This window comes from Seriola lalandi, unplaced genomic scaffold (assembly GCF_002814215.2).
Source record: "Seriola lalandi dorsalis isolate HSWRI2012SDOR001 ecotype SW California unplaced genomic scaffold, Sedor1 jcf7180002054908, whole genome shotgun sequence".
NCBI lineage: Eukaryota > Metazoa > Chordata > Actinopteri > Carangiformes > Carangidae > Seriola > Seriola lalandi.
The window spans coordinates 574,141-592,381 of NW_019525460.1; the positions used below are offsets into that span (position 1 = coordinate 574,141).

The 18,241-nt window shown below is 38.7% G+C and overlaps 3 protein-coding genes across 3 annotated transcripts in view; 1 reads left to right on the forward strand and 2 right to left on the reverse strand.

Moving 5' to 3' along the window:
* Positions 1-1,937: 1,937 nt before the first annotated feature.
* cln5 (CLN5 lysosomal BMP synthase) lies at positions 1,938-6,235 on the forward strand. The gene is made up of 4 exons (XM_023430654.2): positions 1,938-2,127; positions 3,440-3,614; positions 4,160-4,385; positions 4,520-6,235. Exons 1-4 carry the CDS (start codon positions 2,021-2,023, stop codon positions 5,005-5,007), a joined length of 996 nt encoding a protein of 331 aa, XP_023286422.1. The 5' UTR covers positions 1,938-2,020; the 3' UTR covers positions 5,008-6,235.
* Positions 6,236-6,346: 111 nt separating this feature from the next.
* Positions 6,347-14,393, reverse strand: fbxl3a (F-box and leucine-rich repeat protein 3a). Its single transcript, XM_023430653.2, has 5 exons — positions 14,113-14,393; positions 11,997-12,378; positions 11,722-11,844; positions 10,768-10,939; positions 6,347-10,237 (listed from the first exon to the last, which is right to left on the reverse strand). The coding sequence occupies exons 2-5, from the start codon at positions 12,375-12,377 to the stop codon at positions 9,597-9,599; spliced, it is 1,317 nt and encodes a 438-aa protein (XP_023286421.1). The 5' UTR covers position 12,378; positions 14,113-14,393; the 3' UTR covers positions 6,347-9,596.
* A 551-nt stretch (positions 14,394-14,944) lies between these two features.
* Positions 14,945-18,241, reverse strand: part of mycbp2 (MYC binding protein 2) — a 60,982-nt gene continuing 57,685 nt past the window's right edge. Inside the window, exons 80-84 of the mRNA XM_087169712.1 lie at positions 18,081-18,188; positions 17,499-17,708; positions 17,308-17,415; positions 16,691-16,856; positions 14,945-16,316 (exon numbers count right to left, since the gene is read on the reverse strand). Of these exons, the coding sequence (XP_087025838.1) occupies positions 16,201-16,316; positions 16,691-16,856; positions 17,308-17,415; positions 17,499-17,708; positions 18,081-18,188 (708 nt within the window). The 3' untranslated portion in view covers positions 14,945-16,200. The remainder of the gene's footprint in view (positions 16,317-16,690; positions 16,857-17,307; positions 17,416-17,498; positions 17,709-18,080; positions 18,189-18,241) is intronic.

Genomic DNA, 18,241 nt, shown 5'->3' on the forward strand with positions numbered 1-18,241 from the left:
GTTTTATGCCTTAATATACCATGGTGTTTTTTTCCCTTTTTTATGCCATACTACACTATGACTTTTTATGCCATACTATACCATGACGTTTTTTGGCATTTTTATAACTTACTATACTATGACATTTTATGCCATACTATACTTTGACGTTTTATGCCTTACCATAATATGATGTTTTTATGCCTTAATATACTATAATGTTGTTTGGCATTTTTATGCCTTAATATACTATGACATTTCATGCCTTACCATACTATGATGTTTTTATGACATTTTATGCCTTCATATACTATGGTGTTTTTTTCACTTTTTATGCCATACTATACTATGACTTTTTATGTCATACTATACTATGACGTTTTTTGGCATTTTTATAACTTACTATACTATGACTTTTTTTTTGTCATTTTTATGCCATACTAAACTATGACATTTCATGCCTCACCATACTATGATGTTTTTATGACATTTTATGCCTTAATAGACTATGGTATTTTTTTTCACTTTTTATGCCATACTATACTATGACTTTTTATGTCATACTATACTATGACGTTTTTTGGCATTTTTATAACTTACTATGCTATGACTTTTTTTGTCATTTTTATGCCTTAATATACTATGACGTGTATGCCTTACCATACTATGCTGTTTTATGACTTTTTATGCGTTAATATACTATGATGTTCTTTTGACGTTCTATGCCTTACTATACTACGACGTTTTTATTACTTTTTATGCCTTCCTATACTTTATAGTTTTTATACCTTTTAATGCCTTAATATACCTTGACTTTTTAATGACTTTTTATGTCCCACAATACTATGTCATTTTTTACTTTTTATGCTTTACTATATAAACTATGATGTTTTTAAGACTTTATATACCTCACTATACTATGATGTTTTTTTTGCCTTATTATACTATGTCCTTAAGAAAAGATGGTTTTATTTATGACATAAAGATGAAAAAATGTTCACAATCAGACCAACAAGTCAACACTTCAATGTGGCTGGTTTAATTTGTTCATGAAGGACAGATCTATTACAAGGCACAACAAGGTCCTTCTCAGTAACAAAGGTTTGACTGCTTGTATGGTCTTTTGCGCTCTGTTGAACGAGACAAGCTGATGTTGATCGGGAGATCTTCACGTTCCTGGGGCCTCTTAGCTGTTATTCGTCCTTCTTCAGAGCTCCTGAGATCATTTTCAATCCGTGGGGCTCCAACCATATAAGCAAACACAAACATTCATCTATTTAATCAGGACCTCCAGATGTGCCCTAAATACCTCAGTGTTCTACACATGTATACAGTCACACATCAGTTACATGCATGTAAAACTATTAAAACCCTACATTATTCTGTCTATTATACTGTTGTTTTTATGCGTTTTTATGCCTAACTATACAATAACTTTTTCATACCTTTTTATATCTTACTATACTATGTTGTTCTCATAACTTTTTATGCCTTACTATACTGACATTTTTATGACTTTTTATTCCTTCCTATACTATAACTTTTCTATGCCTTACTACACTTATTTTTATGATTTTTAAGCCTTTTAATGCCTTACTATGCTATGACTTTTTATTACTTCTTATGCCTTACTATACTATGTTTTTTTTTTTTATCCCTTACAGTAGTAAGTCGTTTTTATTACTTTATATGCCTCCCTTTCATATGTAATTTTTTTGCCTTTTTATGCCTTATTTTATTATGACTTACTATACTATGTGGTTCTCATAAGTTTTGCTTATTTGACAATGTATTTATTTATGTTCCCGAATTTATTATTTTAATTTATTTATATATAGATTTATTTTCTATACTTATTCCAACATCCCGTGAAATCATAACTAATGTCTTCTTGTTTGGACTCGTCATGTGATTACGTGTCATCAACAAAACCATGTGACCACTAATGAGGAAGTCAGTCCAGAGGGGAGGGATCATGGGAAGACTCATCCTTCCTTCTGCGTTTCATTCTTAATTCTCTGTCTGTTTTTGAGAGGTTAACATGACTCAGACGGAGCTTACTCTGTGTTTAAACCTGCTCTTGTTTCTCCATGTTGTCGCTCAGTTCAGGAATAATGTTCAGCAGCAGCAGTGGCCCGTTCCTTACAGGTACGAAGACACCAAACCTTTATCTCTCCCCGCTGTTTCTGCTCAGTAACGTCATGTGACAAATAGAAAATAAACGGAAGTGTTTTGAGAAAGTTTAAACTAATGGAAAAGCCTTTGCCCTCTACTTCTGATTGATTGAGTCCTAAAACACGGAGACAATTTAATTTTCTGTCTTCGTTAAATATCCCGCCACCCTACCAAACTTTAGCTGTTATACGTCCATTGAACTGTTAATAAGGATTTTGTGTATTCCAGACAATGTGTGTGCAGTCACATTCAAGGAGTAAGGGTCTTGAACTGATCTGAAGATCCTAGCTGCTAAATTATGGATGATGCGTTCACGTGACTTTGGAAACTTTGGACTGTAGAACATCTTGCTGTAGGAGCGTATGAGAAACATAATTTTAGCGATACAAGTAGTATACTTTGTTTAACAAAAGTAGTAAAGATGACATTTGTAAGAACTGTTTATGATTTTTAACACAATGACAGACATATCAGCTGATTGACACAAGACTTAATTGACCAGAAATAAAATCACAGGACACAATCATTTTATATCTATGAAAACCCAGTCACCATGAAAACCCAGTCACCATATCCACACAAAATTAACTTTGTAATAGGCATGAGTACCAGAGTAGTGTTTGAGTACTAAAGTACATCCCTGTCTGGTGTATACCTTTTAAGTTGACATTTACTTGTTATTTCAACCATAATATATTCTACACTAAGTTGCCAGTTTATTAGGTACATCTAGTTAAAACCAGCAGTACCTCTGTATTAGGCTGCATTACATTTTACTAGGTGTACCTAATAAACTGCTACACCTGATAGGTTTTCCTCAGGACCATAGTATGAAAATGAAGAAAGCATAAATACATCAAAAATGTGTACCAAAAACCCGAGTTGTGCATTTGAATTCAAATAGTGCAATAAGATTGTGATAGAGATTGTGACTTTTTGATTCATGTGAACTCTCTGGATTTATTCATGTGGTATTTAGGGAAATGTTTCATTATTATATTAAGCAAAAGGAATTATATTTTTATTAAGTCTTAACCACCATGCTGGAAGGGATCATACTGACACTAGGGACCTAGTATCGCCATTTTTGGATCAGACCATTTATTTATGTAAACATAATGAATCAGGATTTTTGAATTTTACTTTTTTATTCTTGGTTTTAGTCATGGCCCAGATTGTGAACGTGGTAAAGGTTGTCTAACCATGTTATAGAAAAGTTTCTGTAGTGGTATGAAACTCTCCTTGGTGCTGACATGGTCTGCGGTACATTTCTCATCATCCCCAGACGGTTTGATCATCGCCCTGCTACAGACTCTTACTGTGACGCTCTCTACCCGTTCTGCCCCACCGGAGACCGTGATGGACGAATTCCCTACATGAGAGACACTGATGTAATCTCAATTTATCGACTGCAAACACCTGTGTGGGAATTCAAGTACGGAGATTTGCTTGGGAAGTTTGTAAGTGCATCAGTCCGCTTGTGGTCAAACACACAAAAGTTACCTTCTATGAAATAAATGAGATTTGAAAAATGAACCAAAAGGGTTTGTGGCAGACACAGGCACTTTAAGCCTGTAAAAAACCTATTTGAACCTTTTATTAACAATGACAGGGGCAACGTCAGGGCTTTGTCAGGCTCATGAAAAATGCAATAGGCCGAAGGCTTAAACTCACACAATCAATCAATCAGTAATCAGTCTGTTCATCACAGCTAATAACTTATAAATTGCAGGTTTTGTCAGTGGAAATAATAGGATGAAATATTTTAAACTAAATATAATCACCATTGGATTGGATTGGATTCATAAGGACAAATGTTCTCTGTTGTTGATAATTATATTCTCTGAACTTTGAGATGAAGAGACGACTGTGTTGCAGCTGCGTGTAGATGGTGAAACGTAATTAAATATAGTAGGATTATATTTATTCATAGAAACACAGCTGTACACACTTCCCCCATGTCCACACACAGAGAGCCAGTATAACGTTTCTGTTTGGTTCACAGCGTATCATGCATGACGCTATTGGATTCAGCAGTTCAGAGACGGGAGCCAACTACACCATGGAGTGGTATGAGCTGTTTCAGCTTGGTAACTGCACCTTTCCTCACCTCAGACCAGAGGAGTACGCACCTTTCTGGTGCAACCAGGGAGCTGCCTGCTTCTTTGAGGGCATCGATGACTTTCACTGGTCACAAAATGGCACCTTGGAGAAAATAGGAGAAATAACTGGTGAGACTTCAAGTTTAATCCAGTATTGTGAGTTGCTCTAACTCAGTCAGAATAATTATTTTTACAGGTGATGTTTTCCTGTGCTTGTTGATGTCTTCTTGCTTCCTGCAAGTCATTTTCCTTTGTTTTTCCAGGGAGCCAGTTCAATGACATGGCCCAGTGGGTCCAAGACGACAATGAGACTGGGATCTATTACGAGACATGGACAGTTCGCTCTGACCCCAGCCCTAACTCCACAGTGTGGTTCGAGTCTTACGACTGCTCCCAGTTTGTCCACCGCACATACAGGAAATTAACTGAGCTTGGAGCCAAACTGTCCAGTCGCTCACAAACCAACTACACCAAGATTTACCTCTACAGCGGGGAGCCCACATGCCTCGGCAATGAGAGCGCCATATTCGGACAGCCTGCTCTGAAGAATCTGGCATTGGACATCCGTGAATTTTACCACACATTCAGGCCACACCAGTCATTCATAGACTTTGCCCTCAGTATGTTGGAGGCTTATAAAAAGGTTGTGTTGGACAAGAGCTTCTACCTCTACTACAACTTCGAGTACTGGCATCTGCCCATGAAACCTCCCTATGTGCAGATTACATATGAAGAGGTGCCTTTGCCTTAACATAACACCTGCACCGCAGTTACTCACATTAATGATTAATCTGTTGATTAATTGATTATCCAAAAGCCAAATGTATTAGTAATAAATAAGAAGTAGCAAATCTTCACATTTGAGAAGCTGAGTGTGAATGTTTGTGGATTTTGTTTTAGAAACGACTTAAATGACGAATCGATTATCAAAATAGCTGTCGATGTTCAAAGTTTTTTTGCCCAGAAACAGCTGTTGAGAAAACAATCTCCCCACAAACGTCGCATGATGTTCATCAGCAGGTTTTGCTCAGTTGAAAAAATGCCCTCTGCAGTTTTCTTGTAAACAAACAACAGTTGTCATTCAGTGTTTCTCAACAGAATGCATTGTTTGTAACCCTGAGGCCTAACAAACATGTTTGCTGCATTTTCTTTCTGTTAAATAATTTGCAACGTTCATGTTTTGAGTAATTTCAAGTGTGCATTGTTTACATCTGTGTTTGTTAGCTTGCAGAGCTAATGGTCTTCTCTGACTCTGTTGCTGCATTGCTACATTTGAAGCTAAAATTTTAAGCCTAACATCAAGTGCTGGAGTGTGAGCGCTCAGAAAAACATGGAAATTTACTATTCCATGACAACTGGGCAAACATTAAATATGACCTCCAGAACAGCTACTTTTTTTTTTCCAATTTATTGAAAGTAAAAAATTTGCACAAAACATTTGGTTATTTTTTGTATGTTTGGGATGGGATGATGGACATAAATATTTAGACAATAGAGTTTGTTGTTAATTGGAGAATAATAGAAAGAAAGTCCCCGCAGTTTACAGTAATAATTTATCCCAGGACTACAGCTAAAGGAAAGAAAATTATATCATATCGTGTCATGAATATCATCACCATAATCATCCTATGTCATACTCTCAGGTGGGACTACTTAAGTTAAACTTTGAGCACATGTCCCAGCAGAGATTCTGGGATGTTTGATAAATACAGACACAAAGTATTGCAAAGCACTGGAGGTGATGTTCACCAACATAGCGATGAATGCATGTCAATATTTTAGCACGTATTTCCCTGATTTCTGGACTTAGGGGCTAAAAATGACTTTCTACATGGATGTATCAGGTCCAGCCTTAATGTTATGTGTTCATATGTGTACAGTCATTATCGAGTTTCATATTTTAATATCGCAACAATTCAATGTTTTTCAATATATAATTTTTGACTCATTCCCACATAAACTTTACATGGCATTGTGAATTTTTTTCAGTTTTTTTTATTTTTATTATTATTTATTATTAACTGAGCTAATCATGTGCACTCTGATGTACTGCACTGTTTAGAAAATAATGAAATGACAGATGCAAAGAGTACATTCACAAATTTTTATTACCGGTATAAGATCACATATCCAAAACAATAATTTTAATTTCAAGACAGGTGACCAGTAAAGCAAAGTCGACAAAGCATTTGCCCTACAGAAACTAAAGTAAAGACAGCATTCTTAACACCAGTTTACTCCAAATAAGACTTACTGGAGGATTCTTCTGAACCAATGAGGTTAAAATAACAGTTATTGACAAAAGGGTTTTTATAATGAAAGATAAATAGATTGTCCTTCTTAATCTGTGCTTATGTGCAACATGTTAAACTCATTCAGCTGAATTTTTCAATAAAACCCAATAAAGGCAAAAGGAAAATGGTTAGAACCAGTCGAATATTGAGACATAGCCTTCACTTCAGAGCTGCTGTCACAGCCACTGCACAAATGATGAAAGACAATCAGGAGATATGTTACTGTACCGCTGAGATGCTAATGTACATGAGCACAGACAATCAGCACATGTATCTACTTCAATGATCAGAGACCAATGCTATCAATAGACTATGTTAGTTCAAATACTACAAAGAAGGAACCGCACTTCTTGCAATTAAGTGTCTCAGTTTTAGTTTATGTTATTGTTTGACTACATGAAATGTTTACATGAAAATTATGGATACAAGGAATTCAGTCTGGTGGAAAAATAACGCAAAATCTGGGTTTGACATAGATCCTATGACATACAGTGACGTCCAAAGGTTTGTTCACTACCAATAACTATTTATAAAAATACATTTTTGACTAATTATATCTTACATTCAATTACACAGCTTTCAAAAACATGCTGTCAAAAGTCAAAAGCTTTGTAAATTTGCAAGTAATTTCTCAATATTTGAAGTGCCTTCAACCCATTTCTACAGATTTTTAAAATCTATGTCACTCCAGCTGTTTTTTTAAGTACATCCCAGTTGTCTTTTGATGTTTCACGTTTTTGAAATTTTCAAGGATTCTGATAAGTGTGGAGATTATGTAAATCTGCACTCCTTCGTTTTCCTGAATTTCAAGCAGGGGTAGTACAATTTAATTCTGTTTTAGTGTGGGTTAAATTCTCTAAATGGAGTGTGGCGCTTCCTTGTTAAAATCTCTCTATTGTGTTGATCAATGCTAAATTGTATAGTAGTGAACTCAACACTCCTGAACTACCTACATGCAACAAAACCATGGTGACAGGTGTAAGGGTCAAAACCAATAAAACCAATCTTGGTGCTGGTCTGCTTGCTGGTTATAATGATTGCTTCTTTTTGTCTAACTGAAAAACACAAAATCAATTACAAAAGCAGTATCCATATCAATAAATTACACAGCTTATCTTCTCTAGTGACTACAGTATGAAAAAGATCCATCTAGTAAAGGATAACTCGCACTCTGGTTTTATAAAAGACACGAGCTGTTAAGGAAATTTCAAACCCTGACAGAGGGTGAAATAAAGAAATAAGTAAATTTCTATTCATAATAATCAAACACACAGCGTTTTATATACAGATGCATTTGACTTCCTTCTTAAAGGAAAAAAAGTTTGTTTCACTCATCTGACTTGCCAATTTCTTTTGACTGAAATGAATGGATGTTTGGGACATGAGCACTAATGAAATCTGGAAAGACTGTGTTTGTAATGAGACGATGAATACCGCTTCCTCTCCTGTATGTGTGAGGTGATAACATGATACAGAGCAAATGCGGGCTTATAGGAGGGCAGATATTCACAACAGGTTTAGAACTTGAACAGGCAAATAGCAGAAGATACAAATGAAACCTATATAGGAAATATATTCATTTAATGCACCTGAGACACACAAAGGATTAGTTTTGCATTCTCAGTGTGTACTGTAAGTTAATAGCTGCAGAGGCTAGTCTATTGTGATTACAAAACAATCTGAGTTATGAAGGCCGGAGACCAACATCTACCTCCAAATTCAGACATGTCTGTGCACTGTTTATATTTACATAGAATCATTTCTCTGATTGCTTTTTAAAAAATCATTAATTACAGCTTAATTACTTCAACATACTGTTCTTGGTATCTGACGCATCAGAAGCCCAGCACAGTGTAAATAATCAAGATTAAAATCTGGGTCCAACTAAGACTAATTGGAGCATTATTATAAAGCTCATTTCCTTGCTTTCATTACAGTAGGAGGACATGGTTTGTCCGAACAATTATTTGGTTTCCATGTAAGGTGCTTAGGAAATATAACTGTACAGAAGCCTTCTTAATAAAAACAGAGAAATTAATTCGTCAAGCCAATTGATGCACGATGCAGTAAAGAAATACCTGCATATGTTGGAGAAAATAAAAAACCCATGACATCAATCAACATTGTACACCTTCACATCACAAATATAGAGACCTATATACACATGTTCTGTTTTTTCCTCTCCTGGTCAACTTCTAACATTTTCAAAGATCGAAGCTCTTCTCTGATGCGTGACTGCGCTCGGGCGAGGAAGAAAAGCAAGATGTCATCAACACTAATGCTGTTTAAATTAGTTTAAAATGAGGTGAAGGACCCAGCCACGCTTCTGCAAAATGAAGTGAATTCACGCTCAATTATACCTTCAAACAAATCCCATATGCAAATAACATTGCAGTCATTAGGAAACCTCCAATGCCTTATTGTGTTACAGAGTACAGAGCTGCTATCTCAGACTGGATTTAAGTAGGCCAAGTGGTAGTCTAACAACATGCAATTGTGCACCTAATTGTCCCAAATTACTCCACAATGTTAAAAAACATTGAGAACACACACGCGCACGCACAGACACACATAAGCACACATACACACACACACACACACACACACACACACACACTGACATCTCTCATTATATAGATCATAACCAAGCTACAATGTCCATATAACTCAGTTTGCAGTTATAAAAACATTGCTTTTCTTCATCAAATATTTCCACCAGCGCTGGTCTGTGTGCTGATTGTTTAATATGTGAAGAAGCCAGCCGGCACTTTTCTGTCTCTGCATCAGACAAAGCAGGATTCCACAGTCCACAGAAGCTGACAGGCAGAGATTTTTGTGGTGTTAGCACTACCTGATAACATTGTGTAGAAGTTGGGTGCCACATTATTCCCCTGCACAGCACTCCACACAGGGGCTCAGCAAGCTTATACTCTCCATGTTGGCACCAAATATTCCACTACAGCTGAGCATTTAAAAGCTTTTCAGTGCAAACATGGAGGCTGTGACTGTTCGACACCACGTACTCGAACTCCTCTCTGGCTTTACTTTACCAGGTCGGCATCATGTCTGGGAACCAGACCCGGCCCAGGTGCTTGGAAACCTCCCAGTGAATCTCATCCAGGGAGTATTTGTGATCGGGAATCAGCACCTCCTCCATGATGGACAGCTGCGACAGCCTCCGCCCACACATCTTGACAAACTCTACAAACGCACTGCAGGAAACTTCGCACTCACCCAGGCCGATGGCCGACAACTGGGTGCAGTGCTTTGCAATGCGGATCAGCTCCTCATCAAGAGGACGCAGGCCGTTGGCGCACACCACCAGCTCCACCAGACGGGGGCAGTGGAGGCCAACGCGGCCCAAGACTTCCTTGCTTACTGAGCGGCCGAAGTAGAGGTGTGTGACCGGGATTTCCTCATTAAAGAAAGGGCCGAACTCGTCCTCATATAGGAAGAAGTACATGACCAGGTTGAATTTGGGCGAGTGCCGCACCATGGCATCCCAGCTGCTCTTTTTGATGGTGTGGAAGTGCTGGCCAGGGTTCTCGCTCACAACATCGATACGCAAGTGTTCCAGGTGGACGTGTTTCTCCGAAGAGAGGGCGAGCAGGAGTTCATCACTCAGGAGGTGGTAGTTCAGTGCTAGCTCTCTCAGCCCGTGACACTGGTCTGCCACGCACAAGATTCCTAAAAAGAGGAACAGATTGGTCTTTTAAAAGATCATCAAATCCAATTTTTAAATTTCTAAAAACGATAGAATCCCTGAAAACCTATGGCCATTAACAGGAGGGAAAAATTTGCTCCTGAGCATAAAAATCCATTGTATTTGCCAGAGGTTGCAGTTGAATCAGAAGTTATTATCACAGCTGACAATTAACAACAGTTCCAGGAAAATGAATGTAAGGAGAAACAGGAAAACTACATAATAGTTAATGCATAATACATCATGCGATGTCTGCCAGGCCACCTCAGGAAATGACAACATTGGATGAGGCCAGACAAGAAAATTACAGCATCTTAATAAGCCACTGACTGGGAAACACTGAAAGCCTTGTGACTCAAAATAGCAAATCAAAAACATTTCATTAAAAGTACAATGCAGGCAGAGATAGAAAATATTTTGCTTCATGTAGTCCGACTACCACAAAAAACAAACATCACACAAAGCATGACAAATGTAATCTCCACAGCTACAGGAGTCTTTGCTCTCATTGTACCTGCTGGAGAGACGTGAGGGCAGCTGCTCATCTTCAGCAGTTTCAGGGTGTCACTGTTGTTGGCCACCAGCACCTTCAGAGACGGATCATCAACTGGCGTGTCGTCAATCTTCAGCGAAGACAGCGACTTGGAGTTGACAAACACCACAGTCAGAGCTGAGATGAAATGAGACTGTGGAAGGACAAAAACGACACATGGAATTATGAAGCAATCAGAGGCAGACAGCACATTTTAGAAGCGGCTAACAAGACATCAACAAGAACTCAGTATAGTGGATAAAATCATTGTCTTATTTAATATTTAATCATTTATATTTGGAATGATGATGCCTGATATATAGTTTAAATAGTTTTTCATGTGGAGCATTAAGTTTTTACCAGTTGCCTGATTTACTCCTGATATAACAACTCTCCTCCTCTCCTGTTCACCATCTCTGTGTATCTAAATGATGTGTTTCCTTGATTAAGTTACTAAATCAAAGTAGCAAACAGCATTTATTTGTTCAATATTTGTTACAGAAATAACTGCACAAAATCTGGAGGATCTGGAGAATGTGCGGTATGTATTCACAGTATGTGTCAAAAAGTTTCAAGCTGCTCTGATGGTAATACTTTTAAGTCGTAAACTAACTCATATAATGCTGAGAGCTTCCCAGAAAGATCTCTGTGCAAAGACACAAAATAAGACTTGCAAAATCCACCTCCTGTGTCCTTCTGAGGCTGCTGAACTAATTACAAATTTGTCCTTTGCCATGCATGAGAACAGACACTCCTTTTCAGCCCCATCCCCAGATAAGATCAGAATACAAAAACAATTCTGTCCAAAGACATAAGCATCCTATAATCAGATGAGAATGTACACAATAACAACAAGACTTCCTTTGACTTTCCTTACAAAACTGAACAACAGGATACTATAAAGACCATGACACATTGAGTTTATGTTAATTGTACCTTTGGAACCTCCATAAAACTGGGCCTGGCTGTTGAGATGAGCCCCAAAGTCTTCAGTGAGCAATTCACCAACTGTGAAAGAATGTCACATGCTGCCTCTGCAGACTCTGTACTACTGTCCACCTGCCAAGCACAAAGATTGAATATCATGCCAGGAACATAAAAACAATATTTTAACACCAGACGATGCCAGCGAGTTATATCAAGACAAGATTCAAGACTTTCCTGATGTGTTGCATATTTCTTCACACAAATAACTGCTTCTGCTCTCTTACCTTGAAGCTGACATACTGCAGGTGATTGGAGTGCCTCTTTATGATCTGCTTGATGAGGTCTGGATGTGTGGCTTTCAGGTAAGAGCTTGCAGGCTGGTTAAGCTCAAACTCAAAGCATCTCCACAGCTCGGGCATGTGGAAAGCCTGGTTCCACCTGCGACACACCTGAGAAGCATAAGCCCGGTCCAGCAGTGGCAGGTACTGGAAGATGTGGAGCAGGAGCTCCTGAGGCAGCCGTGCCCATTCGCAGTCTAGTGACTCGCTGGCTGCCAATGCCTCCGACTCCTCTCTAATCTGCTTCCGAACCTTCTTGCGAGCCTCTGGTGGGCTCTTACTGGAGGAGCTGTTGCTGCCCTCCTCAGCTCCTTTCATCCGCTTCATCCTGAAACACACAGATAAACCAGCTTGTTATGATCCAGCATGCTGAAAAAACATTAGAGACACATTTTAACTACACAATAGATTATATTGATGAGTACTGATGATATATATTAATGAAGTCCATTCAGGTTAACAGAAACAGATGTGAAAGATTATCCAAACAGTCACTTTGTTACAGGTTTCCTGTTCCAAACACTGCACACATGCACTTAATATGGATAGCGCTGAATCTGAAAATAATCTATCCCACTTTCCAGGATAGATGCACAAACGTTCATCCTAGCAGGGGATCTGAACTGCTTGAGTGGTTCAAGCCTTACACAAAACAGTTATATAGATCATTTCACATTCAAATACCCATCTAAATAATACAAGTTTTACTCTTGTTCACAGATAGATATGGCTGCAATTTACTATAACTTTATTGTCTTGATTGATCTCTTAGACTATCAAATGTCAAAAAAAAACTTAAGATGGTCATAAAATGCACATCACAACTTTGCAGAGCTGAAATATTTAGTTTACAGTTATATTTGACAAAGAAAAGCATGAAATGTTCTTATTTGAGAGGCTAGAATCGGAGAATATATGGAAATATCTTACCAGTTTTACTTGATAAATGACTGCAGTAATTAATTGATTAACAAAACAGTTGCAAATTATTTTTCTGTCAACAATCAACAAATTGTTTCAGCGCTTCATACTTTAATTTTGTTTACTCCTAGCGACCCTGAATCCCCTCTTTCTGATGAGTTCCTACTTGTTCTCTTGGTGAAGAATGACTCATCTGACCATATCATTTTTTTCCACATCTCTATAGACCAGTGCTTATGGTTTTTGCTCCACTGAACTTTTACATGTGCATTCATCTTTGTAATTAGGGGTTTATGCAATGCAACCCCACTATAATATTCCTCCCCCTCGCTCAATTGTTGACTGTTCTTGCTGACACAGTCTGATCACATCCTGCATTCACATTCTCAGTCACCTCAGGAGGAGCTGCTCCTCTGGTTATCCAAACATATAGCTGTTATAAACAAGCATCAAATGTGCACTATCGACCACAATGTCCGACCCCATATACTGATGTATTTCCCATAGATCTAAACACAGATGTCATTATTCATCATCTATTGAAACACTATCCAGCTGAACAGTCTTTGTGACTCATGCTCCTGCCATCCCTGCCCCAACAACGAACTATAACTTTGATCTTTACTTCTTGCCATCTTAATACAAAATCAGAATAACCTGGGCCTGTTCAGCATTTTTATACCAGCCACAGAGCATGGTTGCTAAATGCTTAATTGCATCGTGCAGCGCACATGTGCAGCAACAGCTGCATTCGTTATGTTTCTCCAGTCATTTATTCAAGTTTTTCCTTTAATTTGTCACCGGTGTGTACATTTACCGGAGGCACGTAAACGTCCATACATTTACATTGAGAATATACGCAAGAAAGAACATTTAATTTTAGTATTAAATAACTGGCTGTGTAGCTTGTCTTGTTGCACCAATGCTCGGGTTAAACAGAATTAGTAAGAAGTCGTTTATCGATAAAGTAACCGACGCAGTGAATGGATGTAACCATTATTTTAGGTTGCTTACTTAACAAACTCGTGGTAGAAATGTGCCTTCGTATGATAATAAAATTCAAGGTTTTATTAGCAGAATGACCAACAATCTAATTTCATACCAATATAAGATGAATACAACGCAACTTGTCCAAACCTACCTTGTTGTTTACACACAGCTAGCTCGCTAGCTGTTAGCAGGAAAATCCGACAACTGGTAGACTTGACACTTTAGCCCGGGCCCACGCTGGAAAAACTCATTCGCACCAACCAGACAACACGCATCGGAACACAATAACCGAGCCGTTTGACGATGTAGAAGAGTGAGAGGATGTATTCGGCCAAGAAACGGCCAGAGCCTGGTACCTCCGCTCGATTGACCTAGTTCCTCCGCGGGAGTTACGGCTCCCCTGAATCTGAAATGGCGAAGTGTTGTTGTGACAGCAGCGCTGCATCATGGGAAATGCAATGCGAAATGGCTGTTGGTAAAGATCGTCTCTGGTCGAAAGATGACTCACTTGAAAAGTAAACATATCTTATCCCGTTTCTCTTGAAATGAAACTGACTCACTCCAACAATTATTTTCTGAACACTTAAAAAAATATTTTTGATAGCTTACACATCAGTTGCATGCAGTTTCCACACTTTATGAAACAATTATCAATAACCTTAAAATATATTTTTAGGCCCTTGTTGAACGGGTTACAGCCGGTAGACATAACACGGAGCCAGGGCTGGAATTGTTTTGTTTTAAGAGGTGACTGAAAATACAGTTGCCATTCACTGAGAATTGACCGAAATAATTTTGCAGACTGGTACCAGAGAATAAGACAGAGTAACACACCATTGTATTTTCATAGTCTCTGTTGAGATTCACAAGAGTTTCACCTTTGATTCCAATATTTACAGAAATTCAGTACACACTAACTATATACGACTTTAGTTAAATATGTCAGCGTCATGTCACCACTCGTGAAGAAATGACACAGTGTATACTTTGTGAAACAGAGAACCTGGTTTATTACCATTCAACTCCATCCACCACAGATATTACAGAGCAGATTCACAAGTATTAAGCTTTTTTATATAACAGCAGCTGCTTTTTTTCCACACTCTGTTCCCATGATCCCCCCCCAGTCCCTCTGCCTCCTACTAGGGAAAAGCATTACAGGTGCACAATTTATTTGGTGTGAAGACTGGCCCCTCAATTCATTCAGCTGTAATCAGTCTCACTGTGAGGTTCTTTGTTTGTTCTTGTACTACTGTAGGATTTGGTACTTTTTTTGTTGTTTTTTTTTTTTAAACAGAGCTGCAAATGGGATTTACATCCACCATCATTCACTGCGGGTGCCAGGCTCCTCCTTCTCACTTCTAGACAACAAAAGAGATCTGACATTTAGAAGAGGGGGGAATTACGACTCTCTACTGTATAAAAATGTACAGTGGCTTTATTGACATACATTCCATAGGTTAAACAGCTGCAAAATAGGAGGCACACCCAGTATTGCACTTCATTTAAAGTTCTGGCTCAAAACATAACCCAGAATATCAAACAAAACTGAAGTGAAGAGTAGCAACTTCGGAATACAGCTATTTTGAATAGTATCGTTATATACAAGATTAATTAAATCGTACACTATTTTCCGCCCAAACGTAATATTCTTAACAGTCTTATCCACCAACTCAACTTTTTTTTGTCCGTCAACCCATGATGCACTTGACAGTGGAGGATACTGTACAAGATTACGAAAAAGGTTTACATACAACAATATTTTAAATTTATAGTTAGGAAGCTGGAAATACGGCCTGTTCCTTTTTTTTTTTAAACCCACGTTCGATCCACAGTTGCCTTTAAGCAAATTTATTTCATATTCACTGTTTAATCTTGTATTGTTACACTTCAGGAGGTGTGCAACGTCTATAGAAGCCGAGGGAATACAACGGCCGCATGCAAACACGTCACAAGTTATTTTCTTTTTTTTAATCTTCTTTTTTTAAAATTCTATTGTTCTTTTTTTCCATTCAGGTCACGCTGAATCCAAAGGAGCCACAGCTTGTGGTCGTAGCAGGGGCCCAGATACTGATGTTGGTAGAGGAGCAGACCTGAGGACTCTTGGCGTAGAGCAGGAACCTGGTCCAATGTCCAGGAGACTTGACAATGCAAGAGCCAAGCTTCACAGCTGAGCTTCAGCAGCAGCAGCCAGAAATCACAGTAGACAAACTGGTTTTCAGTAAAAGTCTTGTGTCGTTTAAAAGGTGTGGGCATTCCTGCACACCCCACAGCCCAATGCGAACTCCTCCCCTGTAGGCGGGTGAACCACATGCAAAGGGCACTCAGTTCCCTCCAGCTGTTTGCCTTTGGGTCCTGTGACAGAATGGACAAGAATTACATCTCAGCTTTTTTCGGTCTGGTATTTCCTGTCGGTCAGTGTCTTCAAAGACACAGTGGGATAAAAAAAAATTCACTCTGACACACTTTGTGTAAGTTGTTAAATTATCTCATTGGATGCCAAATATCGGTAATGGTAGATGTGTGTTTGGATGTTACACAAAAACTTTGTTTACATTTTCTTAAGAATGTGGTTGAAGTCTCATCCTAACCAAACCCCTCCCACATATTTCACTTCACTCACAAAAGACACTGCAACTGCCATGTCATCGTGACTTTAAAGGCTGCATGTAGACACTGAATAATTCAACATTTTCCAGAAGAGTAAAGTCAATAGAATTATTAAGTACCTGCAGGACAATGCGGCAATTCCTCCTTGGGGACACTGGTCATCCTCTGGAAGTCATCATGACAGGCGTTGCAGAAGTGTGTGGTGCCAAAGCAGAAGAAAACAGCCACTGAGCAGCAGTACCGGCATTTATACTCCAGGAAGTCGGTGCCGTGCTTGGAGCACATCTGGTGATAGTAACAATAAATCATGAGGGGTAAGCCTATATTTTGTTTTATGAGTACAGATGATCAGCATTTTAAATGAATAGTTCAACATTTTGGGAAATACACTGGTCAGCAGCCATTGAACAGTTCCACTCTCAACATGTCATTTTAACACTGGTTTTTATACAGATTAAACTGGTTAATAATGAGCTTTAGAGGTACTGGTAGGTGGATTGTTTTACCTTTGGGGAGAGCCAGGTTAGCCGTTTCCCCCCATTTCCAGCCTTTGTGCTAAGTCTAGCTAATCATCACTAAATCCGACATCATGTTTAGCATACAGAAATAAGAGTGGTATCAATGTTCTTATCTAATGTCAGCAAGAAAGCAAATAAATGTGTTTCCCAAAATGTTGAACTATACCATTAAAGCGGTTGTAGTATAGCTGGGATCCTCCCAGGCATCGTTTACCTACCTGAGCCCTGGAGACATCTGAGCATGCTCCACAGATCAGCTCACTTGGGTCGTAGTCATCTCCCTGTCCTGCCTCTGCATCACAGCGCGCCTCTCCACCAAAGTAGGCCTGGAAGCAAAGGACAGCGTTCATTCTCTACCCCTAAACGACATTCAAATGAAAATGTTTTGCATCTTTATTTTACATGGTACCTTCTTGCACTTGTAGCAGACATAGTATGCGTATCTGTTCATGGCAAAGCCTGCAGGGTCGTTGTGGAAGCGTGCTCCTGGTGTAGTTATTGCTTCACTCTTATGCAGACCCTCGTACTCCAGCCTCATCAGAGCCTTTCTCCTCACGTCCTCATAGAGCTCCTTGATAGGGTCGAGCAGGTCCTTGATCACAGAGTGATTGATTTTGTTCTGGAAGCAAACAGTGAAACAAACAAACCGGTCAGTGTTCATAAAGGTGGCTCTGTTTCATTTCAATTAATTGATTTATGGACAATGCACATTAATCCACTTTGATGTAAATGTGCCAGTGTTAGCCAGCAAGCTAATTCAATTTTTTTTTAATGTTGAGTTACTGAGTCTGTCAACGCCATTTCACAAAGATTACAGTGCAAAGCAGTCATAGTCTGCAAGACAAAAAAGATGAGTAATATTTGCTTTCATCAAAGCATTTAAGCAAACTGAGCTCAATCAACTTTGAGGTGTGGTGGAAACAGTTTTCAACCTCTTTGTTGCTAAATTAATCTCAGACATTAAGTCAGACAGGCGCAGGTAACGCCTTACCTTACAAATAGGACACAACATGAACCCAAATGTGATTCGGGGGCCGAGCCAACGATTTTCAAGCACACGACGAGTACACTGGAGGTGGAATACATGAGTGCAGTCCAGCTGGGAACAGGACAAAGAGTCAAACATTAAACAAGGGCAAGTTTTAACCCAGA

Excerpts from the sequence above, each read along its gene's own strand:
- cln5 (XM_023430654.2), top strand. The coding sequence starts at position 2,021 with ATGACTCAGACGGAGCTTACTCTGTGTTTAAACCTGCTCTTGTTTCTC. Across the intron at positions 2,128-3,439 it reads CAGTGGCCCGTTCCTTACAG|ACGGTTTGATCATCGCCCTG; the intron begins GTACGAAGACAC and ends CATCATCCCCAG. Across the intron at positions 4,386-4,519 it reads GAAAATAGGAGAAATAACTG|GGAGCCAGTTCAATGACATG; the intron begins GTGAGACTTCAA and ends TTGTTTTTCCAG.
- fbxl3a (XM_023430653.2), bottom strand. The coding sequence starts at position 12,377 with ATGAAGCGGATGAAAGGAGCTGAGGAGGGCAGCAACAGCTCCTCCAGT. Across the intron at positions 10,940-11,721 it reads GTTTTATGGAGGTTCCAAAG|TCTCATTTCATCTCAGCTCT; the intron begins GTACAATTAACA and ends GTCCTTCCACAG. Across the intron at positions 10,238-10,767 it reads CCCTCACGTCTCTCCAGCAG|GAATCTTGTGCGTGGCAGAC; the intron begins GTACAATGAGAG and ends TCCTCTTTTTAG.